The following is a 15,408-nucleotide window of genomic DNA, read 5'->3' as shown; positions in this document are numbered from 1 at the left end:
GACATGAAAAGGATAAAGGAATGTCCACAAATATCCATGGCCTGATTCTCTACCATATTAAATGGAAAGATAAGGAATTCAAGGTTTTGAATCAACCTGCATGCAGGTGAAGGCAAACAACCTCAGCAGGCACAGTGAATTGGCCGAGTCTGTATAGGAGCAGCTATAAGAAGCAGATCTCAATCTGCAGAAAAGAGCCGTGCAAATTGGGCCCTATATAAATATTCAGTAACGGAAGATAGAGCAACACAACTGCCTTGCAGCCATTTCTTCTCATGTTCCAGTTTGGCCTGGGTGAAGGCTCATTTGCATCAGCAGATCAGAGATAAGGCAATCAAATATTGCATACACTGAATGTGCAAAATATTAGAAAAATCTTCCTGATATTGGTTTGCAGCCACTGATGTCGATCCACATCTCAATGGTCTCAAAGCTGAGAAATCCTTCTCTAACTGATTATCTCCTCATTTGTGACAGTATAGGATTAATAAAGGAAATCAATAAGGGTGTATGAAGCTATAGTGCTGTATCGCTGCGTTTCTGTCACTTCTCCGCCTGTTTCAGTTTGGCCCGGGTGAAGTGTTCTCTCACTTGCCTCAGCAGATCCGGGCTGCACAGCACATCCACAGCTGTCATCGCCAGGGCTTTGGCTGTCCTCAGGGTGCCCATCTGGGCCTCTATCGCTCCTGGCAGAGGAAAGAGAGTGGAGAAGGAAAAATAAAAGCACGGGTGAGCGCAAGCGAAATAAACAAGCCCAGTGAACCGAGAAGAAGAGATGGATGGATATGTCTGTCAGGTGATCATCATTAGTATTACAAGAAGACACCTGTTCCCAAAAGACCCGTGCTCTTATACCTGCTGCTTTGGTGTATTCCTCGGTGTGGTTCAATGCATTGGAGCAGATGGAGAAGAAAGGATGGATGCCAGGGACTACGAAGGATACATTGCCGAAGTCAGTGGAGCCTGCAAAGATAATAATGATACATTTATCGTCGTACGGCGCTATCGTTTGCGCAGCCGTTTGCGCAAACATCTAAGCGCAGACACAGGTGTAGGCGTGTCCCAGGCGTGTCCGTGCACCTCTTAGCCTATCATCTGCCTCCCGCAAGTGTCATTTTGCACTCTGGCAAAGACACCATCGCCATGTTCCGAGCGTAAACACATGTTTTGGCGTTGCCCCTGCCAAAATAGGCGTTCCAGCGCAATGTGTTAGAAAAACGGGCCTTTGGTGCTCTCAATTTTAACGCCACGTAATAGCAGGTCTTAGTGCAAAAAAAAACACTACACCAGGCGTACGCCTGAGCACACAGTATTCTCCGAGCAGTGCAGGAAATCCTCGCTTGGATACATTACGCACGGCATGGATGTCTCTCTCTCTCTCTCTCCAACACCTCGCGCGCACACACTCTTCCCAGAATGCCACGTTGATTTTCAACTATAGCCTTGCAGAAAAAACACACACCTTGATTTAAAAATGAGAATTAATTTCTCATGGTTTTATTAGGCTACATAATTCCCAGCCATACAGGTCTGTGGTGTTAGGTAACAGTAGATTACTTTAGGTAGGAGAAAATAAAAAGCAAATGCTGATCTTTTCCAACGATTAGGCTATGTTTAATAGCACCGCAATAGCCCTCTCCACTTCCCTCATCGGGGGGTGAGAGAGAGAGAGAGAGACATGGGGCATACTGTCGGCCTATAACGTTACTACCCAGGTCAACTTAACTGTCTCATCTCCTAGTAATAGCCAGTAACCTAGGCCTAGTGCAAAAGTTAACTATGTTGAAAATTCGATGTCTGGTTTTGTCACGAGTAACCTACAGCTGAAGTCCCTCTCGCCATCAAGCAGACAGTGACGGAAGCATGTGTCTTCATGTGCGCCAAGGGGAAAATGACGGACTATAATTGGTCAGATTCAATGTATATACATTAATAGAAACGAATACAAAATGGATGATAAAGAAAATGTGTGCTGGTGGAACGAAATTCAACACAAACAATTAGACACAAAATGGCCCCCGTGAGAAGGGTCTATTCTCCATTGATGAGCGCATACAGAAAAAATAAAACTAAACAATCTGTAGTTGGAACAGCCGCCCTCAAGCAACATCTGTTCACCTCTGCATCCAGAATGTCCAGAATTACTTGTTTCTAAATGTTTTTAAAAGTGTTATTGGTAGATATCTATAATGAGCACTGTTAGACGAGATGTCCAATTAGGCACGGAAAATACCAGCCCGCTGTCATCCTATGGCAGAGGTTCCCAAACTTTTCAGACCAAGTACCACATGCACCAAACCAAATTTCCCAAGTACCACTTCTCACTGTGGCTACCAACTTTTCCTCCATTAAAAAAATCACTGATTTAACCATGCAATAAGCATCAGAAAGGCTAAATACTAGTAGGCTACTGTTGCAAGTCAGACCGCAAATAACCAACACATAAACAGATAAACATCTTATTTGCTAATAGGGTGATGGCAGTCAGCAAGGCTCTTGAGTACCACCAGGTGGAGCCTCGCAGACCACCAGTGGTCCCTGGACCACAGTTTGGGAATCCTATGGCATTGCACAAATAGTCAAACACAGGAGCACGTTCAGTGAGAGGCTGATCCCACCTAGATGCAATACGGAGAGGCACAGGAAATCATTCCTGCCTGTGGCCATTGGACTCTTTAACGCCTCTCTTAAAAGAGCACCTCGGAGACGCTCAGTCTCCCTGAGACTGAGCCAGCCGATAGGTTAACTGTGCCTGGCTGAGCCACATGTAATGTAATGGGCAAGCTGACTTAATATAAGTCCAGTGTGCAATAAATGCAATTTGACACGTAATGTACATCACTTACTCTACTTTATTTTTGCTTACTTTATACTTACTCTACTTAATTTTTGCTTTATTTTTGCTTACTTTATCGCATTTTACTACTGTTTTATTTTATGCTATGTTGTGTTTTGAGTGCGAGCTACTGTAACCTGTCCCAATTTCCCCCCGGGGATCATTAAAGTCTTTCTGATTCTGATTCTGATTAGAGGGAATGAGAGAGGGGAATCTGATTGGTTGTATAGATCTTAACCCCCAACCACACCTGTTAATAATTCTACTACTTAACCCAGCCAATTTTAGCTTTGCCTGGGGCGCAAGGGGGGAAATATGCGCTGTCCAATTAGAAAACGACATGCCTCCAACTGTGCCAACGCCTGGCATTTATTGCCCTAGCGTCACTGCTGTGCCACAAAACATCAGATATACAGTACGCACCATTGTCTCTCACGATTCACGATATAGAGCATTCATGACATTTCTGCTTCACTGTTCACAGTGGCCAGTAGTGATTGAAAGAGGGGTGAGAGAGAAGAGACCCAGTGATTTGCATGTTGCAAGACAGAATGTGTCATTTTTTACCCACCTGAGAAGTTGTTTGGTTCCTCTTGAAATTGAATCCCTAAAGCCTCTCCGTTATTTTCGTACAGGTTTGCCAGTGTGGCGTTAGGAAGAATGTTAGAGTAGTCATGGTTTGAGGAGGTTATCTCCACCTAATGATGAAATCAATCAATCAATCAATCAATCAATCAATCTTTAGTGTTCCGCCAGGAGAAAGATTAGCAGCCGAAGTTAGAAAAAACACAAGCAAGCCTATTGGACATACACTAAAATGTGAGGTACACATCAGGTTAAGATATCACAATTACATATAAAATATACAGTACGAAGTGCAATTGATTGAGTTTACAACCAGACACCTATATACTGTAATATACTACTGCTTCATACTGTAAGTGTTAAGCCTGTTGGTAGCAATGGAATAAATTAAGTCCTAGCTCTCTGTGTTTTAAATGCGGGCAAAGCAGGTGATGATGAATAATGTAACATAATGGGCATAATGAATATGTTAAGAAGGACAATGTTGAAAACCAGGAGTCAACTCCTGCCTCTCTGCCGTGTCATCAGATCACTCTTTATTTGTTTTAGTTTTTTATCATGTTTACTTTGATGTTAATCTGTTAATCTGGACATTGGGGAGTCACTGAGTGGAAAAGTGGAACAGAAGACATTAATGCTATTTTTAGGCAAGCTTACTTGGCAGCCAGTTGCCGCAGCAGCTGCCTGAAAGCAAGCCTCAGCTTTGGCCTTCAGCTCGCAAAGATCCTTAAACAGCGGCGTGCGCAAAGAGAACTCCAGCTCGCTGTAGGAGGGGATGATGTTGGGCTTTACCCCACCATGTTTGATGATGCCTGTCGTGAAGAAAACAGAGAGAATACACAAGATGGAGGATAAGAACGGCTGCTGGAAAAGTGTTAGGATGGAAGGACAACAACAACACCTTTCTCACAACTACTATTGCAACCTGTCTGACCCATTACATTAAAAAGTGGGATATTTGTTTTGTTTTGCTTTTACCTTTGACAATGCATTCCTATTCAAGCCTTATATCGTAGAACAGGTGGTATGGGGCGGTGCTATTTGTATGATTTCACAATAATATAACGAAAACACAGGGTTAAAATATGATATCAGATAGTCATTCTTAAGAGCTGCTCTCATTTCAAGTCACAATTTTTCCATTGTCAGCAGCTACAAAATGAAGCTAAATGTAGTGTAATCCCAAATGGTAAAGTTCCACTTGTGCCTGCTGCTCCTCTGCCCTCACCATGGAGTCTCCAGTCTGGTTTGAGCTGCTGCCTGAGGACAGATAGGTTGTTGTAGGCCAGCACAGCAGCATCCAGAGCATTCACTCCCTCCCAAGGGTATGCAGATGCGTGAGATGCCTTCCCATGGTACTTCACTGTCACGCTGTGTAACATCAAAATAGAGGTTTAGGGGCCAAATCAAAATCATCACCTCAGCGATATGTAGAGGTTAGAGGACTCAAGGAGAAAAGAGAACATCATAGGATATACAGTAGTCATAAATCCTCATCATGTGACAATGAGCAGCCAGAACTCACTCTGTGAGTGCGACACATGGCAGGAAGGGGACGTCCTGCTGAGCGGGGTGAGCCATAAAGACCAGGTCGATGTCGGCGAAGGCTCCCACCATGAGCAGGTCAATCTTCCCACCTCCATCCTCCTCTGCAGGAGTCCCCAGAACAGTGATCTGGCACCACAAGGTTGAATTCAATTCAGCCATTAGATACCTCTGGTCGATCCCAGACCCATAGTGCCTGACTGTTATAATGAGAATACTTACTTGAATACTTACTTACCTATAGCTACTGGTGGGGGGGGGACATTTCACATACATTTCAGAGGATGTTTAGATGTTTCAAAGTAGAACAAAAATGGACCAACTGTATTAGTACATGTAGCCTATTGTACACTGAATGTGCAAAACATTGAGACATCATCAGTTGAGTCTTGCACAATCTTTAACTGTCTCAAAACTTAAAAATCCTTCTCTAACTCATCTGCTTCTCTTTATCTACATCTCCTTTGTGATTGGTATATAGTTTCAATAATGGAAATCAAGATGGTCCAAAAAAAGGTTGATATCATCTAAATTAAATTAACAATGATTAATTGTTCATTATGAAAAGACAGGTTTTGTTCGTCATATCGGACAGTTTCGACTGCTGATTTCCTGCAGTCTTCTTCAGAGACGTCATGTGATGTTACTGTGACGTGTCATATGGCTGGTTTACAGTCGTCTTTTCATATGAACAATTAATCACTGGAAATCAAGATGGGATAATGGCATTTACCTGGATTCATCTCATTATCAGTGTACTATTTGTTTGTACACTGTAATGTATAGTGTAGAATAAATTAATTTGAAATATATTCTGGACACTGGAAATACATGTTTTGTATTGTGTTGACAACACATATCTGTGTGTGTGTGTGTGTGTGTGTGTGTGTGTGTGTGTGTGTGTGTGTGTGTGTGTGTGTGTGTGTGTGTGTGTGTATATATATATATATACATACATATACATGTATAACTACCAAAAGCAGAAGCATACCAGAGCCCAATTCTTTGTATGTGTACATATTTGGCCAATAAAGCTGATTCTGATTCTGAAAATAGGTTTTGGCCACTCAAAATATATTTAAAATCAATGTCAAGTCAAAGACATTAACAGACTTCAGCGCATCATCCGCTGTGCTGAGAACGAAGATAATCGGATGCAACCTGCCATCCCTCCAGGACCTGCATGCAGCCAGGACACTAAAGCGGTCCTGGCTGCATGCAGCCAGGACCCCCTATAAAACTGTTGAACTCATATCTAATTTAATGCCTGTTTAACTGGGACCGTAAATTCATGTAAATTCACTGCTTATTTAATGCCTATTTAACTTAGACTGTAAATTTCATGTACATTCAATGTAAACTCATATTTAACTCTGACTCTAAATTCATGTACATTCACTGCCTATTTAATGCCTATTTAACTCAGTCTGTAAATCTCATGTAAATTCAACGTAAATTCATATTTATTATCCACGGAACACTCCTCCACTCATGTACATATTGTATATATATTTACTCGATTTGATTGCACTTGCAATGTTGTGATTGTCTTTATCTAGCTTTCCTACTTCTTATGTCTGTATATTGATATATACAGATCCGCCCCACACTCCCCCCGGACCACAACCCGCTCCAATTTGCATACCGCCCCAACAGGAGCACGGCGGATGCAATAGCACACGTACTCCACACTGCCCTCTCACACCTGGAGGGGAAGGACACCTATGTGAGAATGCTGTTCGTGGACTACAGCTCAGCATTCAACACCATAGTACCCTCCAGGCTGGTAAGCAAGCTCAAGGTCCTGGGACTAAACACAGCAATGTGTGACTGGATCCTGGACTTTCTGACAGACCGCCGCCAGGTGGTGAGAGTGGGCAACCTCACCTCCTCCCCACTGACCATCAGCATAGGAGCGCCCCAGGGATGCGTCTCCAGCCCCTTCTGGTACGACCTCTACACCCACGACTGCGTGGCGACTCAAATCCCTAACACCAACGTGAAGTTTGCAGACGACACAGCAGTCGTGGGGCTGATCTCCAGGGGCGACAAGACGGCCTACAGAGAGGAGGTGAAGGCCCTAGAACAGTGGTGCCAGGACAACCACCTCTCTCTGAACGTCTCCAAGACCAAGAAGATCATTGTAGACTACAGGAGGGGGGGGGGGGCGCACCCCCCCCAATCACCATCACAATCAGTGGTGGAAAGGGTGGACAGCTTCAAGTACCTGGGAGTCAACATCCACCAGGACCTGACATGGGCCGGTCACACCGCCACTGTTGTCAAAAAGGCCCAACAGCGACTACACGGACTCAGGCGCCTAAAGAAATTTGGGCTAAGGCCAGAAATCCTTAGGGACTTCTACAGAGGCACCATTGAAAGCCTGCTGACTGGCTGCTTCACCACCTGGTACGGGAACTGTACCACCATGGACCGCAGGGCGCTACGAAGAGTGAGGCGCGCGGCCCAGCACGTAACAGGATGTGAGCTGCCAGAACTGCAGGAACTATATAACCAGCTCAGGAGGTCCCTGAAGATCATCAAAGACACAAACCATCCCCACAACAGCCTGTTCTCCCGGTTACCCTCAGGGAGGAGATACATCTACCAATCACTGTCCCCTCTGTCCCCCCCAGCTGCCCCTACCCCTGCTTCTCTCCTCTCCATCCCGCTTGCCTTTCCTAGCCTCCCCCCCCACCGCCGTCTTTCCCGGTTCACCCCTGTCACTGCCTCCACCGTCTCCAAACTCATCAGCTCATCCAAACCCACTACCTGCTCCCTTGACCCCCTCCCCACCCCCCTTTTGAAATCATGCCTTCCTGTCATCTGCCCCTACCTCACAAACCTCTTCAACTCCTCACTCTCCCATGGCACTGTCCCCTCTGCTTTCAAAACTGCTGCCATCACTCCCATCCTCAAGAAACCTGGTCTTGACCCATCCTGCCTCAATCACTACCGGCCTATCTCCAACCTCCCCTTCCTCTCAAAAACCCTGGAACGCATAGTAGCCACCCAACTTCAACACCACCTGCACTCCAATGACCTATTCGAACCCCTCCAATCTGGTTTCCGCCCCCTCCACAGCACTGAAACAGCACTCCTTAAAGTCTTCAACAACCTCCTCACCTCTGCCGACTCCGGATCCCTCACCATCCTCATCCTCCTCGACCTGAGTGCAGCCTTCGATACCGTGAACCATAACATCCTGCTCTCCAGATTGGAAGAGCAGGATCCTTCTACCACCTCCGTAACATTGCCAAAATTCGCCCCTCCCTCTCACACTCCACTGCTGAAACTCTCATTCACGCCTTCATCTCCTCCCGCCTGGATTACTGCAACTCACTCCTCCACGGCATCAACTCCACCCTCATCAATAGACTCCAACTGGTTCAGAATGCAGCAGCTCGACTCCTCACCCACACCAAATCCTGGCACCACATCACCCCTGTCCTCAAAGAACTCCACTGGCTTCCCATCCCCTACCGCATCAACTACAAAATCCTGGTCATCACTTACAAAGCCCTTCATAAACTGGCCCCCCCTTACCTCACAGACCTCCTCTCCCCCTACCAACCCTCCCGGTCCCTCAGATCCTCCTCAGCCGACCTCCTTTCCACCCCCAAGTCCAAACTCCGCAGCTTTGGGGACAGAGCTTTCTCTCGGGCAGCTCCCAGACTCTGGAACGCCCTCCCCCAAGAAATCAGAACCTCAGAGTCCCTCACAGTCTTCCACTCCCGCCTCAAAACCCATCTCTTTTCCACCGCCTTCCCTTAGTCCCTCTGCTCCCTCCCCCTATCCTTGCTTGTGTGCTGTCTCTGTCTACTGTCTTGTCCCACCACTATCGCCCCCCCCCCCACATAGTACTCAGTGTTTAGTGTAATCTCTGTCGTTATATGTTCACTAACGTCTCCCCCCGCCCCCCCCCCAGTGTTTAGTTTTGTTTAGCCTATTGTAAAGCGTCTTTGAGCCCTGGAAAAGCGCTATATAAGTCCCATCTATTATTATTATTATTATTAGGGTCCCAAAAGCACGCACAAATCGCTTGAGGGACAGTTTCTTCCAACAGGCCACGAGACTCCTTAACATACACAAATAGTGTAGTAGCTGTACTGTACCGCACTGTAGATGCTACCATTATGTACTGTATGTCTAATGTTTAATTGTATGTTTAATTAGGTATATGCTATTTGCACCTGTACGTCAAATACGTCAAATTTAAAATATTTAAGTACGTCCAAAGTATGCACATGACATGTGCACCTATGTGCAGTGAATATGCCACTGTCTCTGACTTGTCTTATCACTCTACTGCCTTATTACTAGTTGTGTCTCTTGTTGTTTTTGCACTCATATGCCCTGTTATATTTGTACTATGTTGTAAACGGAGTTCACAGCACAAGAATTTCACACGTGATACTTGTACTACGGAGTGACAATAAAAATCTTGAATCTTGAATCTTCATCTGACCGCTACGCTGTATACAGACACTAGTCTAAAAGACAAATTCCTTGTATGTAACTTGCATACTATGGCAATAAAAGTGATTCTGATTCTAATTCTGATGTCATATATGATACATGTACAAATGGGCTACATGTTATTATGTTGAATCAAATCTTTGAAATATTGAGATATATGTGAAATTATTATTATTATTTTGTATCATCACAGCTTCATGTGGGCTTGTTTTTACCGTGAATATGACATAAATCCACTTGAACATGACTTGGTATGTGGAATCTTTCTGAAAGCTTCGAAGCTCACAACCTGTGACGTGTCTTGTGACGTTTTCCCAAAATGGCGGACGCCATGGATTGATAGAAAGTAAATATATTGACATTTTAGCTGTATAGAGCTTTTCATAGTCATGTTATAATATGTCTGAGGAACATGTTGATATTCTCAACAGTCTCATCTTGTTTCCTCTGTCATTATGCCTTTGCATTTCCTGCATTAACCTACTCAGCCACTCGCTAGCTAGTGGTAGCTACTGTACATTGTTAGCATCAGTGGCTTCTAGTCAACTGCGCATGTTCACGACCTGACCACTTGAATGCCAAGCGTGTCGTGTACACAATTTCCGGTCTCGTATTCATGGTAAACACGAGGCCACATGAAGACAGCCAAACTCCCAGGGAATTATCGTGTGTTCCTTTATCGCAAAATAACTGGGATGTGGAGGCTAAATGATGTCACATCCGTTTTGTTAGCGTTCCATTTGCAGAAAACTTGAGCTGGGAAGTTCACTGTTCACATTGATCTATTTCTTCTATTACTCTGTGCACTTTACTGATCGCTGTGCACTTTAATGCTACCTTGTGCACTTTATCGGTCACTGAGTGTAGTAACCAAGGTTCCTGACGTTCACTTAGCCTCTTATTCTGTGACTGATCAACTACATGTATGTAACATGTAAACATGTCACCTTGTTGTTCTTCTTGTCTGTGTCTTTATCTGTATGCCTTTATCTGCTGCAACTCAATTTGCCCTTTGGGACACTAATAAACTTGAACTTGAACTGGTCAGATCCAGTCGCTAGCCAGGCTAGCCATTGTTAGCAATAACAGTTATAACAAGGCATTTCGCTGCATTTTGCGCATACAAACACTGCAGCCTCATGTCCACACCGATAGAAGTTAGGCAGTGCTGTGTGTACAGCTGATTTAATGAGACACAAACAAGACAGAAGTGCTAATAAACAACATTTACTACGATTATACTACTGTTGTTGTGCGGCGCAGCCATCTTGGATTTTTGAGGTCGGGGCTGCTGAGTTTGGAATGGGAAATACCAGCTCTGGTGACGTCACCGTCTCAGCTCATGACCTTTGAACTGTAATTGCCAGTTCCCAGTTATAAAGGAATGCACGAGAACTGCCACGTAACATAGATATTGTATTTGGAATAATAAGGACATTCTCTACAAAAATAAGTCATTGTTCTATGAGAATTGGTTCAAAAACAATATCTTACTTGTTGGTCAACTATTTGACTTGAATGGTAGGCTGTACAACTATGCAGATTTTTTGAGACGGTTTCAAATTCCCATAACAGTTAAAGAATTTGCAGTCGTTTTTGATGCAATTCCTTCTGGAATCACAATGCTGTTGGGGGGTATGAACTTCCCATGGCCGCTTACTCCCATTGTCAACTTATCTAGTACTGCTATTGGTGGTTTGTGCTTTTCAACAGAGCATCGGGTTGATAACCGCACAATTCGGGCTTTATTCCAAAGGGACATTGTCACACTCCCTTACATAATCTCCTTTTGGAATGGTATAGTAGAGAATGTGCCTTGTATTGGAAAAAAGTGTGGTCCTTGGCACTCAGATATTTGATTACCAATAAAGTGAGAGAAGTTACATTTAAATGAATACACAGGTTCTACCCAGCAAAATCCTTTCTTAAAAGATATAAGCGGGACATTGAGTCTGAGTGCTCATTTTGTAAAGATTCTGATGAAAATGTCTCACATGTTTTGGAAGTGTTCTCATACAGAGAAATTTTGGTCAGAGATTTTGAAGTTCATCCAACTGCATTTCATCTCAGATTTTTCTTTCTGTTTTAAGGATGTTTTCTTTGGTGTATTTGATTTCACGATGGAGAATGAGGGGAAATGTTTTATAATTAATCTTTTGTTTTTACCACAAGTGTAAATTCAATGGTTCTAAACCATTCTTCCCTGTGTTTAAAAATGATTTCACTGAATATATGGACTCTATGAAACACTCAAAGAATACCAAAGCAATCAGGACTGTGCTGCTATTTACAACTTTTGTGACCTCATGAAGTATAGCCTACCTTGTTGTTTCTTCTTATTAGTATTATTTGCTTGTACCCCTGGCCCTGAGCCTTGTACTGTAGATGTTGTCTGTGTGTGTCGTGTGTTTTATCTGTTTTTTGTATGATATGGTCTTGAATAAAATGTATAAAAAATAAAAAAAATAAAAAAAACTGCCACGTAATCTTCCGGTCTCATAAATGGGCGTGGTCATCAGCAGTTGTGATTGGCTGTCTGTCATTGGTATGAAACTTAATTGGCTGACCAGTCTCCTAAATGGGCGTGGCAGTGGCGAAACAGGAAGTTACTTAAAGTTGGGATGTCTCTATCAAATGTCTCTGTCCATAGCTTTTGAACAGCCCAGTTAAGTTCAACTTAGCCATGCAATCATGTTCAGCACAGCACCACCACGCACCACCACCTGATTACCTTGACCTGGACAGGGAGCTCAGACTGCTCTCCCACAGCTCTCTTCAGCCCGAGTGCAGCAGCAGCGCCCACTTCAGCGATCAGATTGTGCCCGCACGCGTGCCCGATCCCCGGCAGGGCGTCGTACTCGCACAGAAAGCCAACATTCAAAACCTCTCGACCCTCCCCGCTGCCAGCCGGGCCCCATGTGGCCCGGAACGCGGTGTGCAGTATGTAGTGGCTCTCCACTCTCCAGGCCTCGTCCTCAGAGAAGAAGCGGACCAGTCTGTCATGAGCCCGCGTCTCCTGATAGGCGAGTTCAGGACAGCTCCATATGTCCCGGCTTAAATCCCACAGCTTGTCCTGGAGGCTGTCTATGCAGACCTGGACGCTGGTTTTCATTTGCTGTCGTTTCTCCATTGCCGTCTGGAAGCTAGTGGTGTAGGCTAAACATGGAAAGTAGCGCAGTAAAAGTCACAATCCAAGATTGTTTTTAGCCTGCCTAGTGCCTACCCTACTTTTTGTGTAGTGACAAGATGAGCACACACTCAGTGAGAGCTCTTTGTTTACAGTAAACCTCCAGTACCAGGGTATTTTTGGACCAACACAGTGACAGAGCGCCATCTGCTGGATGGGGTTGCACTCAGTTCGACCTTTAGAATCAGAACTACTACTGACAATGAAAAAAAAAAAAAAAAGGCTACATATTCAAAGTCGATTTGATCCCAATCTTTATTTTCCCGTGTAGGACCATTGGATTGCAGACAGGGATAAAACAAAGCAAGCGAGACTACTCATATTATCATATAAGGATAAGACCATGAGACATGCTGTCCCCATACCATTTAGTGTTATCAGGCCTTATGTGATGAATAAGGGAGGTATTAATGGGTATGAGGGCTAAAATCCATTCCACACCACTCTGCTGCCACACTAGAGGGACCCAGAGTGTCAGTGACACTTTGTTAAAGGAGTCCCACAGCACCAATACATGCAATCATTTCAAAGGCTGGGTATGTTGCTGTGGGATTAAAAACAGTATGCTACTCCTGTTCACCTTTCACCTTGAATCAATGATGCACTTAATTATGAATGGATAGAAAAAGCTTCCCAGCAATAAAACATTTCCTCTGCAATTATATATAGGCTATAGTTTATCATAGCCAATCAGGTGACAGCACTCATGCAGCAAACAAAGCTTTGCCTCGGTGAGGATGACCCAGTGGAACAAGCTCAATTAGTGCTAAATGAATAAAGACAAGGGTGCACAGCTGTCAGATGCCCTGCTAGTGTGTGTGTGTGTGTGTGTGTGTGTGTGTGTGTGTGTGTGTGTGTGTGTGTGCGAGCGAGCGAGCGAGAGAGAGAGAGTGAGTGAGTGAGTGAGAGAGAGAGCAGGTGTACATGTATGTGTTTTCTGTCTGTATTTGTGTTGGAGGTTAATTGGGGGTCGCTGTCAGTCACAGGGGGAGATGTGTTGAACAGCGACATGGCGTCCTGACAGCCTGTCTGTCTGTCACTGTCAGTCAGCTCACTTCACGCCCCGCTGGTGCCATTCTTTGCATTGTGTGTCAATTAAGTGCCATCGAAGGGAGGCGCCCATCATGCTTGGCTTCAGGGGAGGATTTGCTCTGTGAGCCATGTGCTTTATTTCACATGATTACGCGTGTTTTTGGCCTTGTGTTGGCTGACAATTCTGCAGAACTGTGAACCTGAGGGGATCTATTAGATTCTTTGTTTGTTTGTTTGTTTGTTTGTTTGTTTGTTTTTAGGTCTGCCTTTTTGTTTTTGTGTCCAGCTAGTAATCGTTTGGATGTGCGTGCTTTTTTACATCTTTATATTAGACTACTCATCATCTTCCTGATGATGAAATTATAGGTGAGACAAGCCCACATCGGTTTCTGACTCTGCAAACTGAGAACAAGAGATTTATATTTAGATTGTTATGAATGTTGCTTTTTACATTTAGATCTGACGTTATTAGAGTGTACTACCTCTGCAGCAAAGGCTCAATAGAAATTATCATAATTTTATACAGCCTGATATTGAAGTAGAGATGCTTGACAAATCCACATTGGTTTCACGGAAGGGGGGGAGGGGGATGATATACTGAGACAATTGTAAAAGTGATTGCACCAACTGAGTGATGCAGCAAATAAAACCTCTGTCCAATCTCCACATTATCACACGTTAACAAGCGTTCAATATTTCAAGTTGATCCATTACAGTGATCAGGCCAAGCCAGAGAGATGAGACTGGCTATAAGATACAAGGCAGGCAGGCAGGCATCACAACAACATGAAGTCCCTAGGAAGGTTGGCTTGACAGCTACGATGTATGGGGGTGCTCACTGCTTCCCATGGCAGCGTGCCTCTCAAATGGGAGATAAAACCGGCAACAGACTGTGTGTGTCCACAACAACAGTGACTCTAAAACTGAACAAACTGATAGAGCCGGCTCTGTGCTGGGGACCACTCTGTAGCCCCTGGAGGTGGTTGTGGAAAGGAGGATGTTGCAAAAGCTGCTCAAAATAATGGATGACACAACACACCCCCTACACAACCTACTGTCTGGACAGCAGAGTGTTTTCAGTCAGAGGCTCCGTCAGCTCCCCTGCAGTAAAGACACTACAGGAGGTCTTTCATGCCCACCGCAATAACCATATGCAATAACCCGTACATGCAGGGAGAGGAGACTCCTCTTCCTACCTCTCCCTCTCTCCTCCCCTCCCCTCCCCTCCTATAACCCACATATTGCTCATGCACATTGCACACGTATACACTATGTCCACTTTGCACAATTTGTGCTTACAATGTACAGTCATAGTTTAGTTTTATATAATAGCTCTATAGTGTACAGTCATAGTCATATTATTATATAGGCTAATAATACAATATGCTCTACAGTGGACATTTCCGGAAAATGCAAGAGCGCTGTAGTAACTGTGTCAATATACTGTTTTTTTATGTCAATATATTGTTTTCTAAGCTCTTGCCGACACCTGCCTCTTTGTGTGTTTTGGCATAAGTTATGTCGCTGCTGTTGTTGTTGTTGTTGTTGTTACTGTCATTGTTGCTGAAAGTCATTGATGTTATTGTTATTGATGATGATTACTGCTGCTGTAACGCCAGAATTTCCCTCTGGGGATAAATAAAGTACTCTATCTATCCGTCCATCCGTCCGTCCGTCCGTCTATCTATCTATCCATCTATCTATCTATCTATCTATCTATTATAAGAATGTGTGGCCCACATAA

General features: G+C 44.2%; 1 protein-coding gene across 1 annotated transcript; it reads right to left on the bottom strand.

The window, feature by feature from the left end:
- Nucleotides 1–511: 511 nt before the first annotated feature.
- On the bottom strand, nt 512–12,575 carry LOC310773649 (peptidase M20 domain-containing protein 2-like; the record flags this gene model as incomplete). Its single annotated transcript, XM_083633574.1, has 7 exons — nt 512–686; nt 856–963; nt 3,408–3,534; nt 4,079–4,233; nt 4,650–4,792; nt 4,947–5,095; nt 12,177–12,575. 7 exons carry the CDS (start codon nt 12,573–12,575, stop codon nt 544–546), a joined length of 1,224 nt encoding a protein of 407 aa, XP_083489700.1. The 3' UTR covers nt 512–543.
- Nucleotides 12,576–15,408: the final 2,833 nt, after the last annotated feature.

This window comes from Poromitra crassiceps, assembly GCF_964638095.1.
Source record: "Poromitra crassiceps genome assembly, chromosome: 3".
Taxonomy (NCBI): Eukaryota; Metazoa; Chordata; class Actinopteri; order Beryciformes; family Melamphaidae; genus Poromitra; species Poromitra crassiceps.
The sequence above is the reverse complement of the archived record's forward strand: the minus strand, read 5'-3'. Positions and strand labels throughout refer to the sequence as shown.